A 20,513-nucleotide genomic window follows, 5' to 3' on the forward strand; every position below is an offset into this window, starting at 1 on the left:
GTTAGCTCAGGGCCAGTCTTCCTCAGCAAAAAGAGGAGGATTGGTAGTAGTTAGCTCAGAGCTAATCTTCCTCAAAAAAAAAAAAATTAAAAAACGAACAAAAAAAACACCCAATTGCTATTATAAGATAGTGAGATATCCAACAGAGAATAGGGGACTAAACAGCAAAAAGAGAGGTAAATTAGCTTACTTTATACAAGAAGTAGGTACTCTCTGCAAATTCTGGCCTTAAAGGATGTTGAGCCCAGTGTACCCTGAAATCTGTGGTAAATGCCTAGACAAAACAACATAAAAATATGATTAGAAAAAATAAACTAGTAGTTCTAGAATATACAGTAGTACATAAATTAGATCACAAACAAGTAAAAATAATTAAAACATTGATAAATTTCATCTATAAAAATTTTCATTGCTTAAAAATCACAATTCATTTTTGCTAAGATTGCTATCTTTTACTAATTAAATGGAATTCTTTTTTAAAATGATCATTTTGGCTACTAGAAAGCTTAGAAAAAAGTGAAACTCAGCAATGCCACTACATGGGTCATGGTGGTCTAAATAATTGTGTTTTCTTCATTGCTATTTTTTTCTCTTAATTATTAAGTCCCTAGCTCTCATATTTCTATTTTAGCACATGGTTTCTTTAATAACAACCTCAAATCCTCTATGGAACGAGACAGGACATTATTTAAAAATAAAACGAGTCTCACTTAAAATTTATTCAATAACAGAGTCAATTGATTAAAAAAATGATTAAAATAAAAACAAAAACCTTTAAGGAACCAAACAAAACTTCATTTGTAATAAGATGTATTTAGTTGAAGCCTCAGTTTATTCTGAATGAATATGAATTTTCTACAATGCACAGTCCTACTCACCTGAAGGCTAATAAAACTATACTTTCCAAAACAAACACTTTGGGCAGCATTCTAAATTGGTGGAATGCTTAGATATCTCACAGAGGATAGTGAATAAGCAGGGATAAAACAAGGCCATAAACAAATTTGGAAATTTCTAATGGTACATTTCTGGAAAGCCAAGAAGTATGCTATTAAAGTCTTGCTGTATCAAGCTAGCAAGAATATTTACTACTAGTATATGTATAACAACCAGAAAGAATAATTCTTAATCAGCATGAGTAAGACCTGGCATTCTCCAAAATTCCAGGGAGCATGTGTGATCAGCAAGAGTATATTCAATGTATATAGTTTTCATAAAATAAGCCTTAGAAAATAAAAAGTAAAAAGGTCTCCCCAGCTGGTGGGTATACGTAAAAGTTAGAATAAGACCATATGAATGGCATGGATTAGAAAAGGTTGAGAAATAAATACTAATTTGCGATTTTCTTTTTACATAAAATTAACAAAATGTCAGCATTAGCCTAAACTAGACTTCTCTTAACACATGAGGAAAAGGAAAAACATACATGATACTGTATAAACCAAAAACAAATCAATTAAACTATTTAATTAGGAAAAAAAATGAAAAAGAACAAATCAACCTTGAAGATGACACTGTCTATCTTTAAATTAGCAATTTATAGTACACATAAATTAGAATTTCAAAGATTACTTGCTTACCTCCGGTAGAAAATTGTGTTTTTTAATCACCTGATATAACATTTCATGAGTTTCAATAGCAGGTCTAATATCACCCTTTAAGACCTAAAAGTGAACAATAACAACAAAGTTAACTAATAAAATATGAGTTGATTTCATCTAAAATCATTATATATACAAGAAAAGTGTAGATTAACATAATTTTGAAATGTGACTCCATTTGGGTAAGTCAATTTTAGAGATCACAAATGCACTCAAATTATAATCATTTTACTTTAATATTAAGAAAATAGCAGGGTTTTTACCTGCAAACCTGGAAAGAAGGCGAGCAAAGCATCCATCCAGGTCCGCGCATTCAGCATTGGCTTGTGGATGTGCACGTCGAGCAGAAGAGGCGGCTGGCTAATGTACCGCATTATGGCGTCATAGTGCTGAAAGAGCACAACAGATGTTCACAAAAGCAGATGAAAAAGATGCACTATTCTAAACAGCATTTCAGTAAATAGCACTGTGAGGAAATTCAACCAGAATTTATATATAAATATACCTACTAATTATTAACTATGTAAATACTCTTATTATTTTAGATGGAAATCTTTCTAAAATATATTATATATACTCCCCTGTGTTCTTTAATTCAGAATATTAAAGACTATTGTTAATTTGGGACCCTCTGAGGAGAGAAGATGTGAACATTGCCATCCTGTGGGATTAGCCCATGGTTAGGATGCTTTTGTGGCCCAAGGATGCTCTTACGTCTTCTTGAAATATAGTTACAGGGTTCTATATTACAGAACTAGTTTTGTTTTCCCGTGTCTAGGAAGTTTGGTCCCTTCTCAGCTAACATAACACTCGGGTGCTCACCACTACCTAAATTAATGTATCTAATCACTGTTGCCACTCTTATGATCTACTATCTCTACCTCTTATGCTTTTAAAAGCTCTTCTTTTATCTTCTTCTCCTAGATATTTCTCAGCTTTGACAACAATAGGTTGAGCTGTTAGAGTCAATAAAAATATCTTCCTTATTAACCGCAAGAAAAATCTTCTTATAATCTAATAAACAACCTATGTGATAGTGTTTTCTAAACTATTCAATTGATGACTTACTAGGACTCTTACTAGTTTTTTCCTAACTCATCTATTACTTAATAACTATTATTGAGTACCTACTAGATATTAAGGCATTATTCTAATCACTTCATATGCATTAGTTCATTTAATCCTCTCAACAACTCTATAAATAGTACTAGTATTCCCATTTTGTGGAAGAGGAACAGAGGAAACAGCGTAAAGTTATTGCCCAAAGTCACAAAACCAGTGGCACAACCAGGATTTAAACTCAGGCAGGACAACGCCCATACTCCCAACCACTGTGTCACACCGTCTCACAGCAGGGCGGGGGAACTGCCGAGTGGGCAAAGAAGTGGAAAATTATTTCCGAAAGAATACAGTGACACAGCTGATGAGTTTGCTGTATTAATTCAGTTTGCTTCAATTACAGACAAAGGCAATCCAGTTGGGTTCAATAATCCTCCCCTCCCCCCTAAAAATATGCCGTGGTTCTGATCCAGACTTAAGACTGCCAGACCTGCTTTGAAATGAATCCCACTCGTTTCTCCAAGTTGCCAAAGCCCTGCACACTTGGTGTGATCAAGGACTAGGCCAAATTTCCAAGATTTCAAAAAGAAGTGGAATCCAAAGAAGAAAGTTAACTAGTAATTTATTACTATAAATTCTCTTCCTTGTATAAAAGATTAGGTAAAGCTCTAATCTACGTATTTTACTATTTACTGGCAGATCTTGAAAACTTCTGATAAGTGATGAAAATAAAACCACTTTGTAAACTAATTTTTGGAATGTGTGTAGTTTTTACCCTGTCCCTGGCCAATGTGATCGGGGACCGACAAGAAAACGACTACACTTTAAAAACTAAATTATTTTTCAGAATGTCACTTAGATAAGTTTCTATCAAAATCTGGCACTCAAATTAGATTGGCACTAAAATTAGTACAAAATTGGATCAACTTACTGTATTAAATCTTTCCAGAAAACTGTCATCTCCAAGCAAGACATAGGCTTTCAACAGATATTCATAGTAGGAATCAATCCCCGCTCCAACTCCACTATCTGTGGAAAGTACATATAAATGTGACTCTTTATTAAATTAATCTTTAAAAATCTTTATAGAGTACAAGTGAGGGCAGTAGTACACTAAGAATGAAAAATTAGTCTAAATATGAAACTGTTTCAAAATAAAAATTACACATTTATAGAATAACCCTACTATATGAATAATGTTCCTTTGGTGATAATAGTTTGTATGTTAAAAAAAAAAATCTTACTTTGCAAAATTGGTTACAGAGGTCTTATTTAAAAGCAGTAGATACTAGATTTAAGAATTATCTTAAAGCTCCTTTTCTCAGTGAGGAACTTCAAAGAAGAAGCTCTAGAGGGTACCAGTGTACACTTCTTGTTTTTACTAGACTCTTAATCAGACATCAGTCTTTAAAGTTACAACAGATGTGAAAACAAGACTGCTGCTCTCTGGAGATGCCAGTTCTAATTGCTGAAGCTAGCACGACTGCTGGCTTCTTCCTCCAAGATCATTGTAGAGGACCAAAGAAAGAAAATAACAAGATTAGAAAACTGTAAGAAACCCGGGGAAGGGGAGAAGCTTGGGCCTGGAGCAGAAGGCAGCAGGCACGGCTATGGAAGGATCAAACAGGAAGAAAACCGGGGAGCTTTGCTCTTGCTTCTCTCCTACCACTGCCTTAAGGCACAGTGCCTGCTCTCACACCTGCTACGGCTCAGATCTATGCTCCAGATGTCCTCGGGGAAAATCAGGGCAGCACAGAAGCCCTGTGTAAGGAACCGAACAAAAGAGGTGGGAACTAACGTTAGACATTCTCTTCCCCACCTTTTCCCCTCCAAACTCCTAAGGCTGGTAAATTACAATATAATTATAATTACAATTACAATACTAGAAATCCCTATATTCAGGGCACACTTCACGCCAATTAAATCAGAATCTCTAGGGGTCCAGGCATTCCTATTTTTAAAAATTTCTTAGAACTCATCCCTAAGATCACTAGGCTGATAGGGATTGGGATCTGACCTTCCCATTAAGTAGGTGACAAGGGAACATGTACTTATAGGCCAAAAACATTTAAGAAGCATGTCTTTTTAAAAGGAAACGAAAGAAATGGAGTAAGAGTTTACCAGAAGAAGAAAATATTAGAAAAGGCAGACCAAGAATTTTAAACTAGCCTAATAAACATACTAAAGTACAAAAAAGACTTAGGCAAATATTAAGCAAAATAAAGCTGATACAGCTGTATTACTATCAGATTAAATAGACTTTAAGACAGAGTATATGGTTACTCCATAATAATGAAAGGTTCAACTAAAAGGAGATAGCAATTTTAAATGAACACACCCAATAAAACAAACACACCCAATAAAACAGACCAATGCATCCAATAAAATGCATAAAGCAAAAATACAACTAAAAGGAGATACTAAGAAGTCCACTATCGTTGTCCAACTTCAAGTTTTATCCACCTTTCTTAATTCTTGATGGGTCAAGCAAATACAAAATCAGCATGGAGCAGTACATTATTAACTGAGCAAACTGACACATATTGAACTCCATATCCAACAATTAGAAAATACACATTTTTTTCTTAAACACATGTGAAATGTTTACAAAAACTGACCATGTTCTAGGCGAAAAAGAAAACTTCAATAAATTTCAAAGCACAGGTATCACATAGATCATAAGTATCATCTAGGTATAACTATTTTTTTTTTAAAAAAAGCACAAGTAACTCAGTAGAAAATGAACAAAATACAAGAACATCCATATCAAAAAATAAAACACATGCAGCTAATAAAAATGAACAAATGTTCAACATCATTAGTGATCAAAAAAATACAAATCAAAACAATGGAAAATCATGTGTACACCCATTTGATTGGCAAAATCTTTGAGTCTGACAGTACAAAGCGTTGGAGAGGATGCTGATCCACAGGATCCCTTCTGTGTTGCTGGGGAAAGTACAAAGTGGGGAAACAACTTCAGTAAACACCTCGACATTATCCCCTGAAGTTGAGCGTTCACTTACCCTATGATCTAAAAATCCCACTCCTAGGTATATAGCCAAAAGAAACTCTTACACATGTACGACAGGGGAAACATACAAAAATATTCACGGCACAATCGTTCACATTAGTAGAAAACCAAAAACAACCTAAATGCCCATAAATCATAGTTTATTCACACAATATTACACAGCAGTCAAAAAAAGAACGAACTAAATCTTCATGCAACAATGTGCATGAAGCTTAGCAATACCATAGTAAGTGAAAAAAGTCTGAAAATGTGACATGATATCCTTTTATAAAGTTTAAAACAAAACAAAAAATATACTTTTTAGGAATACATATAGATGCAATAAAACTTTGTTAAAAGGAAACCAAGGGAATGATCAACATAAGACAATGATTGTTATTTCAGTTGGAGAAGACAGAGGTGTGGGACTGCAGAGGTAGGGAGAGTCAAGGACCATAATCAGAAACAATATGTTGTCAAGTTAGTTGCTTTTGTAATGGATGGTCTATTTGTGGGTGCTTATTACATTATTAAAAATAATTAACTAAATAAAATGGGCAATGCAAGGGCCAATGGTGAGAGTGTCATAAGCCAAGGATTATAATTAATTCAAAATTAATCATGATTAACTAATTTGCACCATAGTTCCAAAGTGGTTTAAAAAAAGAACAAGAAAAGAAATCACAGAATTCTGAAGCCAGGATTCAGACCAGTTTCAGGAACCATTTAGAAAAACTTTGAAAAATTTTATACAATACTGAATAGAGACAATAATTTTATTTTTATATATTCAAATGAATAATTATTTTCATTTATTCAAATATAGGCAGTTATTCTTTATTTTATATAAAACAACATAAGCCTTTTGGAAAACAGAGAGATGTATGAACAAGATAATCTCATTAGGAATATTCTAGTATATTTCCATTCTTCTATGCTTGTTTTATAGGGATGTTTTGTAAAGATAAAATCATATTCTTTATACAATCCTATAGCCTGTTTATTCATAAAACATTGGTATATGCTTTCCCCCAAGATTACAATTCATTTTAATAACAATATTCCCACACTGATGTAAAATAATTTTCTTAGCTATTCTTTCATTAACGTTTCCAAGTTTTCCACTATTACAAATAATTATGTGACGAACATCTTTGGGAACAAATGATTTTCTACATTTTGTATTATTTCCTCAGGCTAGATTCCCAGAAGTGAAATTATTATCAACGAGACTAATATCACATTAGTGAGCACTTACTTAATAGTAAGTGTAGCATATGCCAGGCACTGTTCTAAGTGCTTTACACTGATTAACTCATTTAATCCTCATAATAACTCTATGAAGTTCTATTATCCTCATTTCACAGATATGGATCCCGAGGCACACAAAGGGTTAAAACAATTTGCCCAAGATCACGTAGCTTCAGTGCCAACAGTATGGCTCCAGAGTCTATGCTCTTAGCTGCCATGCTATACTCTATTTCTGGAGAGAGGAAAAAAACAAGGATGGGTGATAACATTATTAAATACAGATTTTCACTTAAGTACACCTTGATGTCAGATAGCTGAAGTATTCTGATCTTCTAATCTTCAAAGAAATTAGCTGTAGTGTTTCATTTATACTCTATAAGGCTTGACCCATTAAGGTATGAAATAGAACACTAAGTGTTCCAGAATAAGTGTGCTATTATTTGGCACTAAAGAAGAAAATCTGGCTAAATTAGTTAAAATTCCAGCAATCTTCTGAGAAACTATGCTTTATATTCTCCCAAAGACACTTTTAATAAATGAAAATCCTTTATTTCCCAACCATTCTGAGGATGTGAAGGCTTGATTTAAAAAGCCCTACTTAGGGGGCTGGCCCCGTGGCTGAGTGGTTAAGTTCGCACGCTCTGCTGCAGGCAGCCCCGTGTTTCGTTGGTTCGAATCCTGGGTGCGGACATGGCACTGCTCATCAAACCACGCTGAGGCAGCGTCCCACAAACCACAACTAGAAGGACCCACAACGAAGAACATACAACTATGTACCGGGGGGCTTTGGGGAGAAAAAGGATAAAATAAAATCTTAAAAAAAGTAAAAATAAAAGTAAAAAAATAAAAAGCCCTACTTACATACCTTTTCTTACCCAATCTCCAGTATGAATATTTATAGTCACGCCCACTAAATTACTACTTCGCTGTCTTTTTTCCCAGAGAAAATCAAGAGCTTTTCTTGCATATTCCTATAATTAAAAAAAGAAAAGCATACTTGAAGAACTGTCTTTGACAAACAGGAAACAAAGAAACAAAAAGCAAAGGCCCATAATGTATTTTAAAGATTAAGTAAAATTCCTAACATAATCATTTATAACATACATTAAATTTCCTTACAAGTCAAAGCTTGGCTCTTTTAGTCAACAGAGTCTAGTTAAAAAGAATGACTCTAAAATGCTATTTAGTGGCAATGATCTCACTTTGAGACCATTCTTGTTCATCTACGCTTGTAGTACAGCTCACATTCACACACATGTATTATTAAATTATATAAATTGCTGGCATAATTAAACGTACTTGTTAAAATAAGTTTCTAGCATTTAAATGCAAAGTGAAAATCTCCTTAGACACTCTTTCTCAGAAAATTGGGACAGAATTTCAAAGTTGGTATGCCATCTTTGAAACAAAGGCATTTCAGATCCCATCTTTTAAACAGCATGCAACTTTGTTAGTGAAGAATAAGTAAATCAACAAGTACTCATTTGACCATACAGCAGCGCCCCCTTATCCATGAGGGATACATTCCAAGACCCCCCAGTGCATGCCTGAAATGGCAAATAATACTGAACTCTATATATATTACGTTTTTTCCTCTACATACATACCTATGATAAAGTTTAATTTATAAACTAGCACAGTAAGAGATAAACAATAACTAATAATAAAATAGATTATAATAATATACTGTAATGAAAGTTACCGTAGATTTTAGCAACCTCAGCATACAATTTTTTTCTTTCCTTATTAAATTGAGAACTTTCACCTTTTCACTTAAGGGAAGCACTTTATGGCTTCTCTTTGGCATATGTGAATCAACAGCAACACTACTCCTGTGCTTTGGGACCATTATGAAGTAAAATAAGGGTCACTTAAAGACAAGCACGGCAATATCGTGACAATCGATCTGATAACCTAGACAGCTACTAAGTGGCTAACATGTGGGTAGCGAATATGGCGTGGATACAGCGTGGATGTGCTAGAAAAAAAGATGATGATTCACGTCCCTGGCAGGACAGAGCAGGATGGTGCACGATTTCATCATGTTACTCAGAATGGCACACAATTTAAAACTTATGAATTGTTTATTTCTGGCATTTTCCATTTAATATTTTCGGTCCATGGTTGACCACAGGTAACTGAAACTGCTGAAAGCGAAACCACAGATAAGGGAGGACTACTATACCAAAATTAGAACTTTACGATACAGCATTATTTTCTGTCTCTTTTTTCATTCATTTTTACTCATTGGACACCAAATTAAAATTATTTCTGATCAAATTCTCGGCTTTGGATGAAAAGATGTTACAAAACACAAAAGCAAAGGACACGTACAGGAGAGTTTTTAGGTTAAAATTAATTTCAGAGCATGAATCTATTCAGCATTGCTGAAGAACTTCTATAAAAGAAAAAAAACCCATTAAACCAATTTGTCACTTTGCAGATTTAAGACTAGAGTGTAAAACAGTTTTAATTCTTGACTCAATCTATTTATGCTGATTGTTTTAAAAATTACAACTTTAATTAAATGGTATGATTTCAGAGCTGTAAGTTTCATAAAGATTATATTTCCCTACTCCTATCTTAAGCTAAGAAAACAGTCTCAGTGAAACTTTATAGTTTGTGAACAAAATGCAAAGTTGTATTTAATACAACTTCTATTTTTTTGACAATTAAAAACTATGTAGTTTAGACAAAAATTCACTAAAATAACAGAAATCTTCCAACTGATAATCCTAATACTTGACCAATGAAGAAGAGATATAAAGTCAGTTCCGCCCAATACAAAGGAGAGTAAAGACTATGAAAAGCAAACCTCGAATATTGTTGCTCCTGTGAATCGACTTAAAGCGGCAAACTCAAGGATCAAGGTACCTGCACAAGCTGTACAGGTGTCTGTCTCAGTTCCTGTCCGAGCTTCTGGTTTTCTGATACCAAATTTTAAATTAATCTAAATAAAATCAGAAGATTATCATTAGCAATTATCAAGAGATAATGACTTCTTGATAAGAAACCATTTTTCAATCAAGACTTTTATATCAAATCATAAAAATAACTCACAAAATCACTAAACACTGAAATTCAATCTGATGATGTTTGTGATTTTCCAATTAACATTTCGGGAAGTATATTCTAAGCACATAATATTCGCAGGGTAAATAAGTTTTCATTTAGTTCCTTTCTTGATGATATCAAAATTCAGTATCATTATAATAATTACATAGAGAAAATAGGTTCTATAAAAATTTTGTTCTCTGGACAGTTTGAACTAGTTAGTACAAGAACAGGAAACCAGACCAGCCCTAAAGAAATTAGGTTTAATTGAGAATTTGTGAAAAATCAGTAGTATATTAGTCTTTCATAGAGAAGAAACTGATTAAGTTATGATATATATTTAAAATGAGATTAATATTTTGTTCACAGGCTTTAGAAATTTTGAAATAGAGAGTATATTGCCTTGTTGACAGGCTAACAAATAACACAAAGAAAATTTTTTCAAAGACAGCCAAATAATACTACAGTATAAACCTGGATTAACAAGAACCAGACTAACCAGAAACTGATTAAAACTAGAATGTTTTTCTTCAGTCCGACTAAACAACGAAAGAGTAAGTATATGCCAAAGATTTAGCATAGCAACAAACAAAAGAATCAAATACAAAACATCATGGGTATGTTTTCAGGTCAGTTATTATTCAAACTCCTCTACAGAGAAAGTCAAATTTATATTTCAATTTATCTGCAGAAATCAATTGCTAGGTATGCCTATTACCTTAACAGGGTCCAGTCAACAGACTCTCGGCATTTCTAAACAAGGAGAGGGGAAGACACTCGCTCAGCGACAAAACAAACAAATGTGAAACGTAGGTGAGACAAGGGGAGTGGATCACTAAGGCGGGTTCAGTACGGTCATTTATCCCACTTCCTAGAATGTCCCTCGAGGCATTTACACCCCATTCCATGTGCTATTAGCCTGGTAGCAGCTGTCCACCACCACTCAAATTCACAGTTACCATGGTCGTTTGTACTTCTGCTAGAATAATAGTTTTAGGTAGCTCTGCACCATGAGCCAGATGGGAAACTATCCCCTGTCCCCTTATGCTGCCTATCTGTCTATAGCACTAAAATTTATGTTAAGAATAATGAACTTAAAATGAAACAATCCTCAATAATGAAATATTTTAATTACATTAATAACACTAAGGTAAACTATAACAATTTTTATAAATATTTGCATTGAGTCAACAGCGAAAAATATTTTCTGGCTAGTTCTATTAATTACTACAATCAACTGATCAATATTTATTTAATAATTACCTACTATGTCATGGGTATTATGGTAAAAGACAAACTGAGGAGACCTTTGCCCTGAAGGAGCTTAAAATTCAGACAGAGTAAACAAGACAACTATGTAAACAGAGAAGATAATTAATAATGGAAAGTCTTAAATAAGTGTTAAACAAACAGAACTGACAACAAATGCTAATATTTAAAATTCGGAAGAAGAAATATCACTGCATTGGGGGTAGCTGAGAACTAAGAACGGCTTAAGACAAAAAGGGATAAAAGTATAATAAAGGTTTTGTACTTGGAAGGAATTTGGAACCTGGTTCCTCTTGGTACTGAGCTTTCCTGAGAATCACAAAGTAGTTTTTTAAAAACACCCTTTTTTATTAAAAAGTAAAAGTTTAAATTACCTACATTACATTTATCTACATTATGTATTTGCTACACTGGCAAATCCGTAAAATATGTATTAAATCATAATGGAATTCCTATTAACCCTATATTTTATGGATATAATCATCTACTCAAGTTTAGCAATGAGGTCTTAAATGAGAAGCTGGCAAGGTGCTTTTCATTAACTTTGAGGAAATGGCATTACAAAATGTGGACTAGCTCAAGGGTTTATAGGTGAGTTTAAAAAAATGACTATTAACTCTTGCAATTGCATTTCCATCCAAGAAATTCTTCTGGTTAAAACTATTAATGCAAATACTATCAATTACGTATGCATATCTAAGAGAGACGGATTGCACAAACTGTCATGAGCAAAAGCAGTATCTACTAAGCGTGTATAAGGAAGGAAGGGGAGGCAGTTATTTTCTACCAGTAGTCCTCTTCTAAAAAATAATTTTTAAATTTTCTTGCAATTCAGAGGATATGAAAACAGTACAATTTTCTTTGTTTTACTATCATGCCCTCAGTGGCTTCTGTTTCAATTCCTTGCCTGCCTCTTATATTATAGCAAAAGAAATCCTAGATTCCAAAAAATTCAGCACCTCTATTTATAACAAAAACTAAAAACATTTACTAAAAGTAAATTCAATTAGATAAACAACTAGATAGTTTAAAATAACCCTGCTTTTAATTTTAATATGCTAAGAAAATTAAAAGATCAACAAACAAGTTTAACCACAGTAAGCAAAGGAATTCAAATTAAAACATGATTCTACTCTTCTCCTCCTTAAATTGGTAAAAGAATGATAATACACAGTGTTGGCAACGGTACAAGGACACATGCACTTTTTATTTTTTAAAAAGATTTTTTTTTTTTTCCTTTTTCTCCCCAAAGCCCCCCGGTACATAGTTGTATATTCTTCGTTGTGGGTCCTTCTAGTTGTGGCAATGTGGGACACTGCCTCAGCGTGGTTTGATGAGCAGTGCCATGTCTGCGCCCAGGATTCGAACCAATGAAACACTGGGCCGCCTGCAGCGGAGCGCGTGAACTTAACCACTCGGCCACGGGGCCAGCCCCAAGGACACATGCACTTTTATACAACACTGAGGAAGTAGAAAAGTAGAACCTTCTGGAGGGCAATCGGGCAACAAGTACCCAAAGCCTTAAAAAAGCATTTCCTATTCTGTGACTCACTGTTTCCTCTTCTAGTAATTTATCCTAAGGAAGAAATAAGCAAAAAGATGTGTAAAAGGATGTTCACAGGGGCCAGCCCAGTGGGCCAGTGGTTAAGTGCGCACGTTCCGCTTAGGTGGCCCAGGGTTCACTGGTTCGGATCCCGGTTGTGGACATGGCACCGCTTGGCACGCCATGCTGTGGTAGGCGTCCCACATATAAAGTAGAGGAAGATGGGCATGGATGTTAGCTCAGGGCCAGGCTTCCTCAGCAAAAAGAGGAGGATTGGCAGCAGATGTTAGCTCAAGGCTAATCTTCCTTGGAAGAAAAAAAAGAAAGAGATTTAATACTAGTCTGTTTCATTAAAAAAAAAGTGTTAGTCATGATCCACTAATCAACGGGTAAATCAGTGGGCTGTGACCTCTAGTTTGAAAAGCACTGTTCTCTATCTTGCTGTATCTCCAGCCAGAGATTTCTTGATGGAGGAAATGAGTCTTATCTGATTTATGTTGGTACAGAAGTTATTCCGGGTAACAGAGATGGCAGGCCTAAACGCATGGAAATGAAAACAACAAAACAAAAAACAACAAAATCCTAGGTGTTTTGGGGGAACACTAATAGATGATTGTGGCTGAAATGGAACACTCATTTCACTGGGGTATGGGTATGAAAGAATGTCAAAGAAAGTCTATTGCCAAACCATAACGAACTCTAAAAGTTCAAGGACACCAAGAACAACAGGTAGAGTCAGTAAAACTTGTCAAGGGAAAAGTAATTTGATAAAAACTATGTTTTAGTAAGACTAATTTTTTAAGTGTCCAAAGTATAAATCAGAGAGAAAAGAGTAAGATGGATATTTACAGTAGTTTAGGAATAAAATTATATTGGTTTCAACTAGCATAGCAGCAGTAAGAAAAGACAAAAATTAATAGAGGTCAGTAATGGCTGAGGTGTCTGACTTGGATACAAGGGAGAGAGTAATAATGTTAATAAAGAAGGAAATAGGAGCCAGTCCCGTGGCTGAGTGGTTGGGTTCGAGCACTCCGCTTTGGCAGCCCAGGGTTTCACCGGTTTGGATCCTGGGTGTGGACATGGCAGCGCTCATCAGGCCATGCTGAGGCGACGTCCCACATGCCATAGCTGGAAGGACCCACAACTAAAGATATACAACTATGTACCGGGGGGCTTTGGGGACAAGAAGGAAAAATAAAATCTTACAAAAAATAAAAATAAAAAGGAATGAAATAAATCAGGAGAGAGAGTTCTTTCTTTCTTCAATGGCTTCTTTCCCTCTGGTTTAAATAAAAAATTTTCTTGGAAAAAACACAAAACTCTCTCAATCGACTCTGCTGCCAACTCTAAACTACCAACATAGAAGAAGTCTCAGAATGAATGGTCCTGTACTTTCACCTACTTTGAATCCTTCTTTCTCCTTTATTCTACCACATTATACCCTTCAAGGCTCTGTTTGCCTCTAATCCTCTTAATGTTTTCTAGAACATCTTCTTTTGAAACTCTTTTCAGGATTTCATAATACTACACACTACTCTGTGGCTCTCCTAAGCCTGAACACGCTCCTCTTCACAGCTCTGCTCCCTACTCATCCCCCTGTCCTGCGTTCTCTCCACATCCTCTCCTCTGGAGAGTTAACACCTGCCCTCACTGCTTCAACTACATCTTCTGCACAAATAAGTCTGTGTCCAAATGCTAGTCTGGCATCTGTTTCTTTCTTCTGCAGTATAACCTAATCTGTACACAGTGACACATAAAAAGGCTTAAACTAATCTAAATTTTCATACCACTCAAAGGCAAATTAATTGAAATGTCAATATAAATTTGTTACATAGCTATGAAACGTTTTTTGCCAGCCTCAGGCAGGTGAAGAACAATGGCTCTGATCACAAAAATTCATTTTTTTAAAATAGCAAAGGAAGTATACAAAGAACATTTTTCAGGATTACTTACTCTTGGATAAGGAAGGCCACTGGTAGTATTGAAAGCTGGTAAAAGTTTGTAACCCAATTGCTTTGCCATTTGGAGAAGTTCATCATTGTACCACTGCATATACTCGCCTTTTTCTTTCAGCATGATTGCCAATGAGTGTCCACCCAAAAGACCCCTGCAATCACAGAGACGAAACATTATCCACATCTTACAGATACTTACAGATAGGTCACTACCTAAAAGGACGTGGGTATCTTATTATCAACAATTTAGCATCCGTAAGGAAAGATCACAGAAGAATCTAATTCTCTACCTAACTCTGGGTACTCATTTTATGGCAAACCATTTTAACTACCTAGCCAGTACAAAAAAAAATTCTGATGCTCTATCTGCGGTAAAGCATTCTTAAACGCCTTAAATTTTCTTAAAATGAAGAACATCCTAGAAATCACTTATTTTAACAAATTTAACTAATTTAATTGAATCAACATGAAATCTTTAACTCTCTTATCACAATATTAAAAAAAACCTCTTCACTCTGTATTAAATGTAATAGACAAATAAACTGTGAAAAGCTACATAACTATTTCCTTAATTGAAGAATAGACTCACTTGTCTGTCTGAGAATAGGAAATGAGTTACAATAACACACAGGTAACCATTAAATATAAAACTTAATAATGTGGAGACTTGAATTAATAAATCCTATAATTCCACCCTATTTTAAAAAGCTCCAAGAGCAATTCAAACTGCTTAGTTGTGAGGTAATCCTCTAAGTTCAGTTTCATTTGGCATGAAGAGGTGCTGGCTAAGGTTAGGAAAGTACGTAAGCTGGTGAGCCTGTGATGGAGCTAACACCCAAGTGTTCAACCTACAGTCCTTTTTAACAACATGCAGGGATTACCTTTGATTTGAGTCTGCAACTATCTCCAAAGCCCGCTGCTGTCTGTGCCTGCTACAATGCAAGGTCATCCCACAGCCTCTGTGTTTCATAATATCCCAACTTTTATCTTCTAAACATAAGAAATTTCTTGCTTTATTACCATCAAAAAATAAACAGTATACCCTAAGCTTTTGTTATTAAAATTATAGCTTCAGTGTTTTACTTACCCAAGAACTCTGATGTTTGTTTCAAAAACTGATACAACTACATCATTATCTAAATTAACATCTCTTAAAACTTTTCTCACTGCATCTTCAAATTCTTTAGTTTTATTTAATACCTAGGAAAAGAAAATCATGAAAATAAAGTTCTTTTCTACCAAGTCAAAGAAAAATATCCTCAGAATAAGCTACTAAAAGCAAGTTAATACACTTTAAGACTCTAAAAAGACAAAATAATATTTCCTTAAGCATATTACGAAAATGTAATATTTGAAACCAAAAAAATTAAGTGCCTAATTATAAGGAATCTTTATATACTACTTTTTTAAACACACTGAATATCATTAGGACTTTAAAACAATCATCCTCAGAACTGTTAACTGGTTTCTTAATATATAACCCACATACATACATACAATTGAATATTATTCAGCCATAAAAAGGAATGAAATTTTGATATACGCTACAACAAGGATTCACCTTGAAAACATTATAATTAGTGAAGTAAGCCAGATAAGGACAAATATTTCATGATTCCATTTGTATAAGGTACCTAGAATAGGCAAATTTATAGAGTCAGGAAGTAGAGGTTACTTGAGGTAACCACGTTACAGGGGCTGGGGAAATGGAGAACGGGAAGTTATTGTTTAAGGGGTACTGAGTTCCGTTGGGGATGATGAAAAAGTTTTGGGTATACAGTGGTGGTGGTTATACAACATTGTGAATGTATTTATTGTCACTAAATTGTATGCTTACAAATGGCAAAAATGATAAATATTTTGTTATGTATATTGTATAAGACAAAAAAATTTTTTTTTTTTAAAGATTGGCACCTGAGCTAACAACTGTTGCCAATCTTTTTATTTTTATTTTTTTTCTACCTTTTCTCCCCAAATCTCCCCAGTACATAGTTGTATGTTGTAGTTGTGGGTCCTTCTAGTTGCAGCATGTGGGACGCTGCCTCAACGTGGCGTGACGAGCGGTGCCACGTGCGCACCCAGGATCCAAACCAGTGAAACCCTGGGCAGCCAAAGCAGAGGGCACGAACTTAACCACTTGGCCACAGGGCTGGTCCCCCAAAATATTTTTTAATAAAAAAATTTTATATAAAAAAAAAATATATATATATAACCCACAACTAGAGCTACATGAGGTGAGCTCTACTGGGATCTGGTTTCCAAGTCAAAACAAAACAAAAAACCATCCTCTTCACCAAACATCATTATAAAAGTTGCTCGCTCTCAGAAGAAAGCACAGCCTTCAGGGAATGACTGATCCTAAACCATACACCACCTACCATCTTCACCCCGTGGATGCCCCGGCCCCTAAGTACTAAGGGGGAAGTACAATGTTGTGGTCAAGAGCAAGCTCCAATTTGAATTCTGGTTCCTTCATTCACTACTTGTCTAATCTCAGTCAAGTTACTTCCATCTCTGAGCCTGTTCCTTCATCTATAAAAAGAGGAAACACCTTCTCTCACAGGGTTGTCTCCTTAAATGAGGTAATTATGTGAAGTAATTTTAGTAGAGTGCCTGACTTTGTAATACTACTATTATTCCCACATGGGCCTAGAAGCCTGACTAAACTAAGAACTCTGGGATTCTTGAAACGAGCTTCATGAAGGGGTCACTGTCATTATATAGGTTGCTTAGATTTTTCAGTCTAAATTAAGCCTGCCCAATTACATGTTATTTAGGGCCTAGATCCACTAAAAGTAGTTTTCTTTTATTTGACTATTTAATCTTTTTGTTTGATAATATTTTGTAGTGCTTTTTCACTTGATTTGATACTTGCACTAAAAATTCTAATTTAGATATAAAACATTCCACAAGAGGGCCAGTCCCAGTGGCCTAGTGGTTAAGTTCAGTGCACTCTGCTTTGGTGGCCCAGGTTTGGTTCCTGGGCACAGACCTACACCACTCTGTTAGCAGCCATGCTGCGCTGGCAGCCCATATACTAAAAAATAGAGGAAGACTGGCACAGACGTTAGCTCAGGCTGAATCTTCCTTAGCAAAAAAAAAAAAAAAAAAAAAGCCATAAGAGTATCTGACTAAAATTCAAATAAAAGTAAAATTTAGGGTAAGCCTTGAGTAAATATAACACGAAACCCAATTTTAAACTGACTGCTTTCCCTTCTCAACCTCAAAGTCCATGTAAATTCTACAACAACAATTGTAGAGGAATATAGCCCTTAAAATGAGACACAATTGTTCTACTCCCCCCTCACACACAAATACACTTTATAATATCGTTTTATTAGTCTCATTCTTCTTCCTAGCTCTATCTCCTGAGAACTACTCCCAAGAATAGTACCAATGCTATTTGTTTAAAAGGAGAATCAAACTGGGAGACAGTTCTCTCTGTCCATAGTTAGCTAGAAAATTCACTCTGACAGCCCTATCGGTTAATGAGTTTCTTAAGCTCCTAGCTGATAAAGGATGAATTCAGGTCCCTTCCTTTCCCCCATTATCTTTAATATGCTTCGATATCTTTCTACAGATTTCATGGTAATGTTAAATTTAAAGTTTCAGTACTCGACTTCAGTACAGTCAACAGAAATTAGATGGCTAGAATTACAAACAACAGTTTAAAGATCAAACTATGACAAAAGAAATTCTACTTAACACATTATGGCATAACCAAAATAAAAATGGTAGGGTTGTGTGTACTGTCACAAGTGATATGTCTTATTAATGTTTTCAAATAAATAAATCACAAAATGAAAAAATCATCACAAAGTAAAGGCAAAATAAATTAGAAATATTAATACTTGTATGGATAAAATGTGCAAGATAGCATTCCTTCTAAATATAGGAAAAACATTCAAACTAATTTCTTTTAATTCTGTTTAAACTAAAAAGAAAATGTTTAAGATAAAAATTCAAAACGAATTTGCGTATTTCAAAATTACAATGATATGTAATAAGTTACTTAGGTTATTCCCACTTGAAAAGACTGAAATTTAAAGAGTTTATAATGTATAATTTTTTAAATGTTTGTAAAACTTCATCACTTCTTGGTCCTCCCCGCCACAAGGAGCCAGAAGTCAGTTTACAGCCCAGGTTACCGCAAGTGTGGTCTGCTGACCAGCAGCAGCACCGCCACAAAGTGGCAGCTTATTAGAAAGACAGATTCTTGGGCCCCACCTTGAGTATACTGGGTCAGAATCTGCATATTAGCAAGATCCCCAGGTGACTTGTAGTACGTTGAAGTTTAAAACCACAGCATCATCGTATAGTGGTTCTCAAACTTTAGCATACACAGAATCATCTGGAAGCTTATTAAGAAACAGACCGCAGGGCCTCACTTCCAGACTTTCTGATTCAGTATGTCTGGGATAAGGTCCTAGAATCTGCATTTCTAAGAAGTTGCTAGGTGATGCTGATGCTGCTGGTCCTGGCATCATATTTTGAGAACAATGCCAAAGTATATAATTGGTATAATCTGAAGGTTATAACCATAATAATAATGACTGTCTTCTCAATTAGAAGCCAACAGATTTCTAAATATTTGAAAGTTATGAAGCCTGGAACGACCTTTTCTCCTTCACTTCTGAAAAAAATTTTAAAACACATATGATATCTGAGGTCCATGTTCATGAAAATCAACTAAGAGCTTACAGAGAGATGATAGGGAACCTGCTATATGGAAGGATAAAGCCAAAATGACAGAACGAGAGACAAACATAAGTCCACCTTTGGTCTTTCCTGATACACTGCTTCTGCTCCACACTCCCCTGTATCAAGTTTGTGCATAACCCAGCCAGAGTTACAAATCAATAACACCACTTAGTTTTTCCCGGGGTGGTAATTTGTGCCTCCCAGGTTATTTTGCTTATCTTTTTCTCTTCCCCAACACCTAGGGTCTTAAACCAAAAATAAGACACAGACTATTCTCTCATTCTCATAGGCCTTATAATACAGTTTGCACATTCCTTTAATCTCTGAAAAATGAAGCCACGACTTTCGAAATCCTGATCCAGTTAAAAAGGACTAAACCACTAGTCTTCTCAACAAAAAGGTCGTCTCAAGCACAGCTGCATTTTATAAACAAAGAGAAGCTCTAGAGGAACAAACAATAACGCCCAGCCCCACTCCACAACAATTAAATCAGAATAACTTGGGAGAGGGGATGTTTTTAAAACTTCACAGGCAGTCATCCTAAGGTGCTGGTATAGTTGAGACTCTCTGGTAAAAAAAAAGAAAGAAAGAAAAGAAAAGAAAATTGCCCAGTGAAAGAAGAATGTAGAAACAATATTCAAAAGAAAAGTCTCGTTCTGAAAAATTTCTGCCACCCCAAAGATTTTTTTGTTTTTAAAATATTAATTAGTACTTGAGACATTAACTCATAGTTGAAAATTATGCCTTAGGGGAAATCCTGACACAAGCCTACTTGTATACCATAACTGAGCTAAAAGTAGAAAACTAGAAAGATACTGTATTTAGACATCAGGACATCTAGAATTCCATCTTTCTCCTCTGCCATCACAAACCATGCCCAACCAGATAATTTAGACGATTTTGTATCACGTGAGGTTGAAAAGGAATGCCAAGAAATGATCACTTGGTACTAAAAATCACGGCTGGGAAACCAGAATTCCTTTTAATGAATATAATATATAAAAATTCTGATTTAAAAATTTCAGTATCATTGTGGCACACCATTGTGGAACAAGAATATCAACGGT

At 35.0% G+C, this 20,513-nt stretch overlaps 1 protein-coding gene across 5 annotated transcripts in view; it reads right to left on the reverse strand.

Moving 5' to 3' along the window:
* Positions 1-20,513, reverse strand: part of EDEM3 (ER degradation enhancing alpha-mannosidase like protein 3) — a 64,154-nt gene that overhangs the window by 24,415 nt on the left and 19,226 nt on the right. For all 5 annotated transcript variants that reach the window (XM_046682306.1, XM_046682304.1, XM_046682305.1 and 2 more), the window contains 8 exons: positions 15,833-15,945; positions 14,744-14,897; positions 9,740-9,874; positions 7,790-7,895; positions 3,592-3,689; positions 1,865-1,990; positions 1,581-1,664; positions 191-274 (listed from right to left, as the gene is read on the reverse strand). In XM_046682306.1, coding sequence (XP_046538262.1) covers positions 191-274; positions 1,581-1,664; positions 1,865-1,990; positions 3,592-3,689; positions 7,790-7,895; positions 9,740-9,874; positions 14,744-14,897; positions 15,833-15,945 — 900 coding nt within the window. The remainder of the gene's footprint in view (positions 1-190; positions 275-1,580; positions 1,665-1,864; positions 1,991-3,591; positions 3,690-7,789; positions 7,896-9,739; positions 9,875-14,743; positions 14,898-15,832; positions 15,946-20,513) is intronic.

The sequence above is a fragment of the Equus quagga genome, chromosome 13, assembly GCF_021613505.1.
Source record: "Equus quagga isolate Etosha38 chromosome 13, UCLA_HA_Equagga_1.0, whole genome shotgun sequence".
NCBI lineage: Eukaryota > Metazoa > Chordata > Mammalia > Perissodactyla > Equidae > Equus > Equus quagga.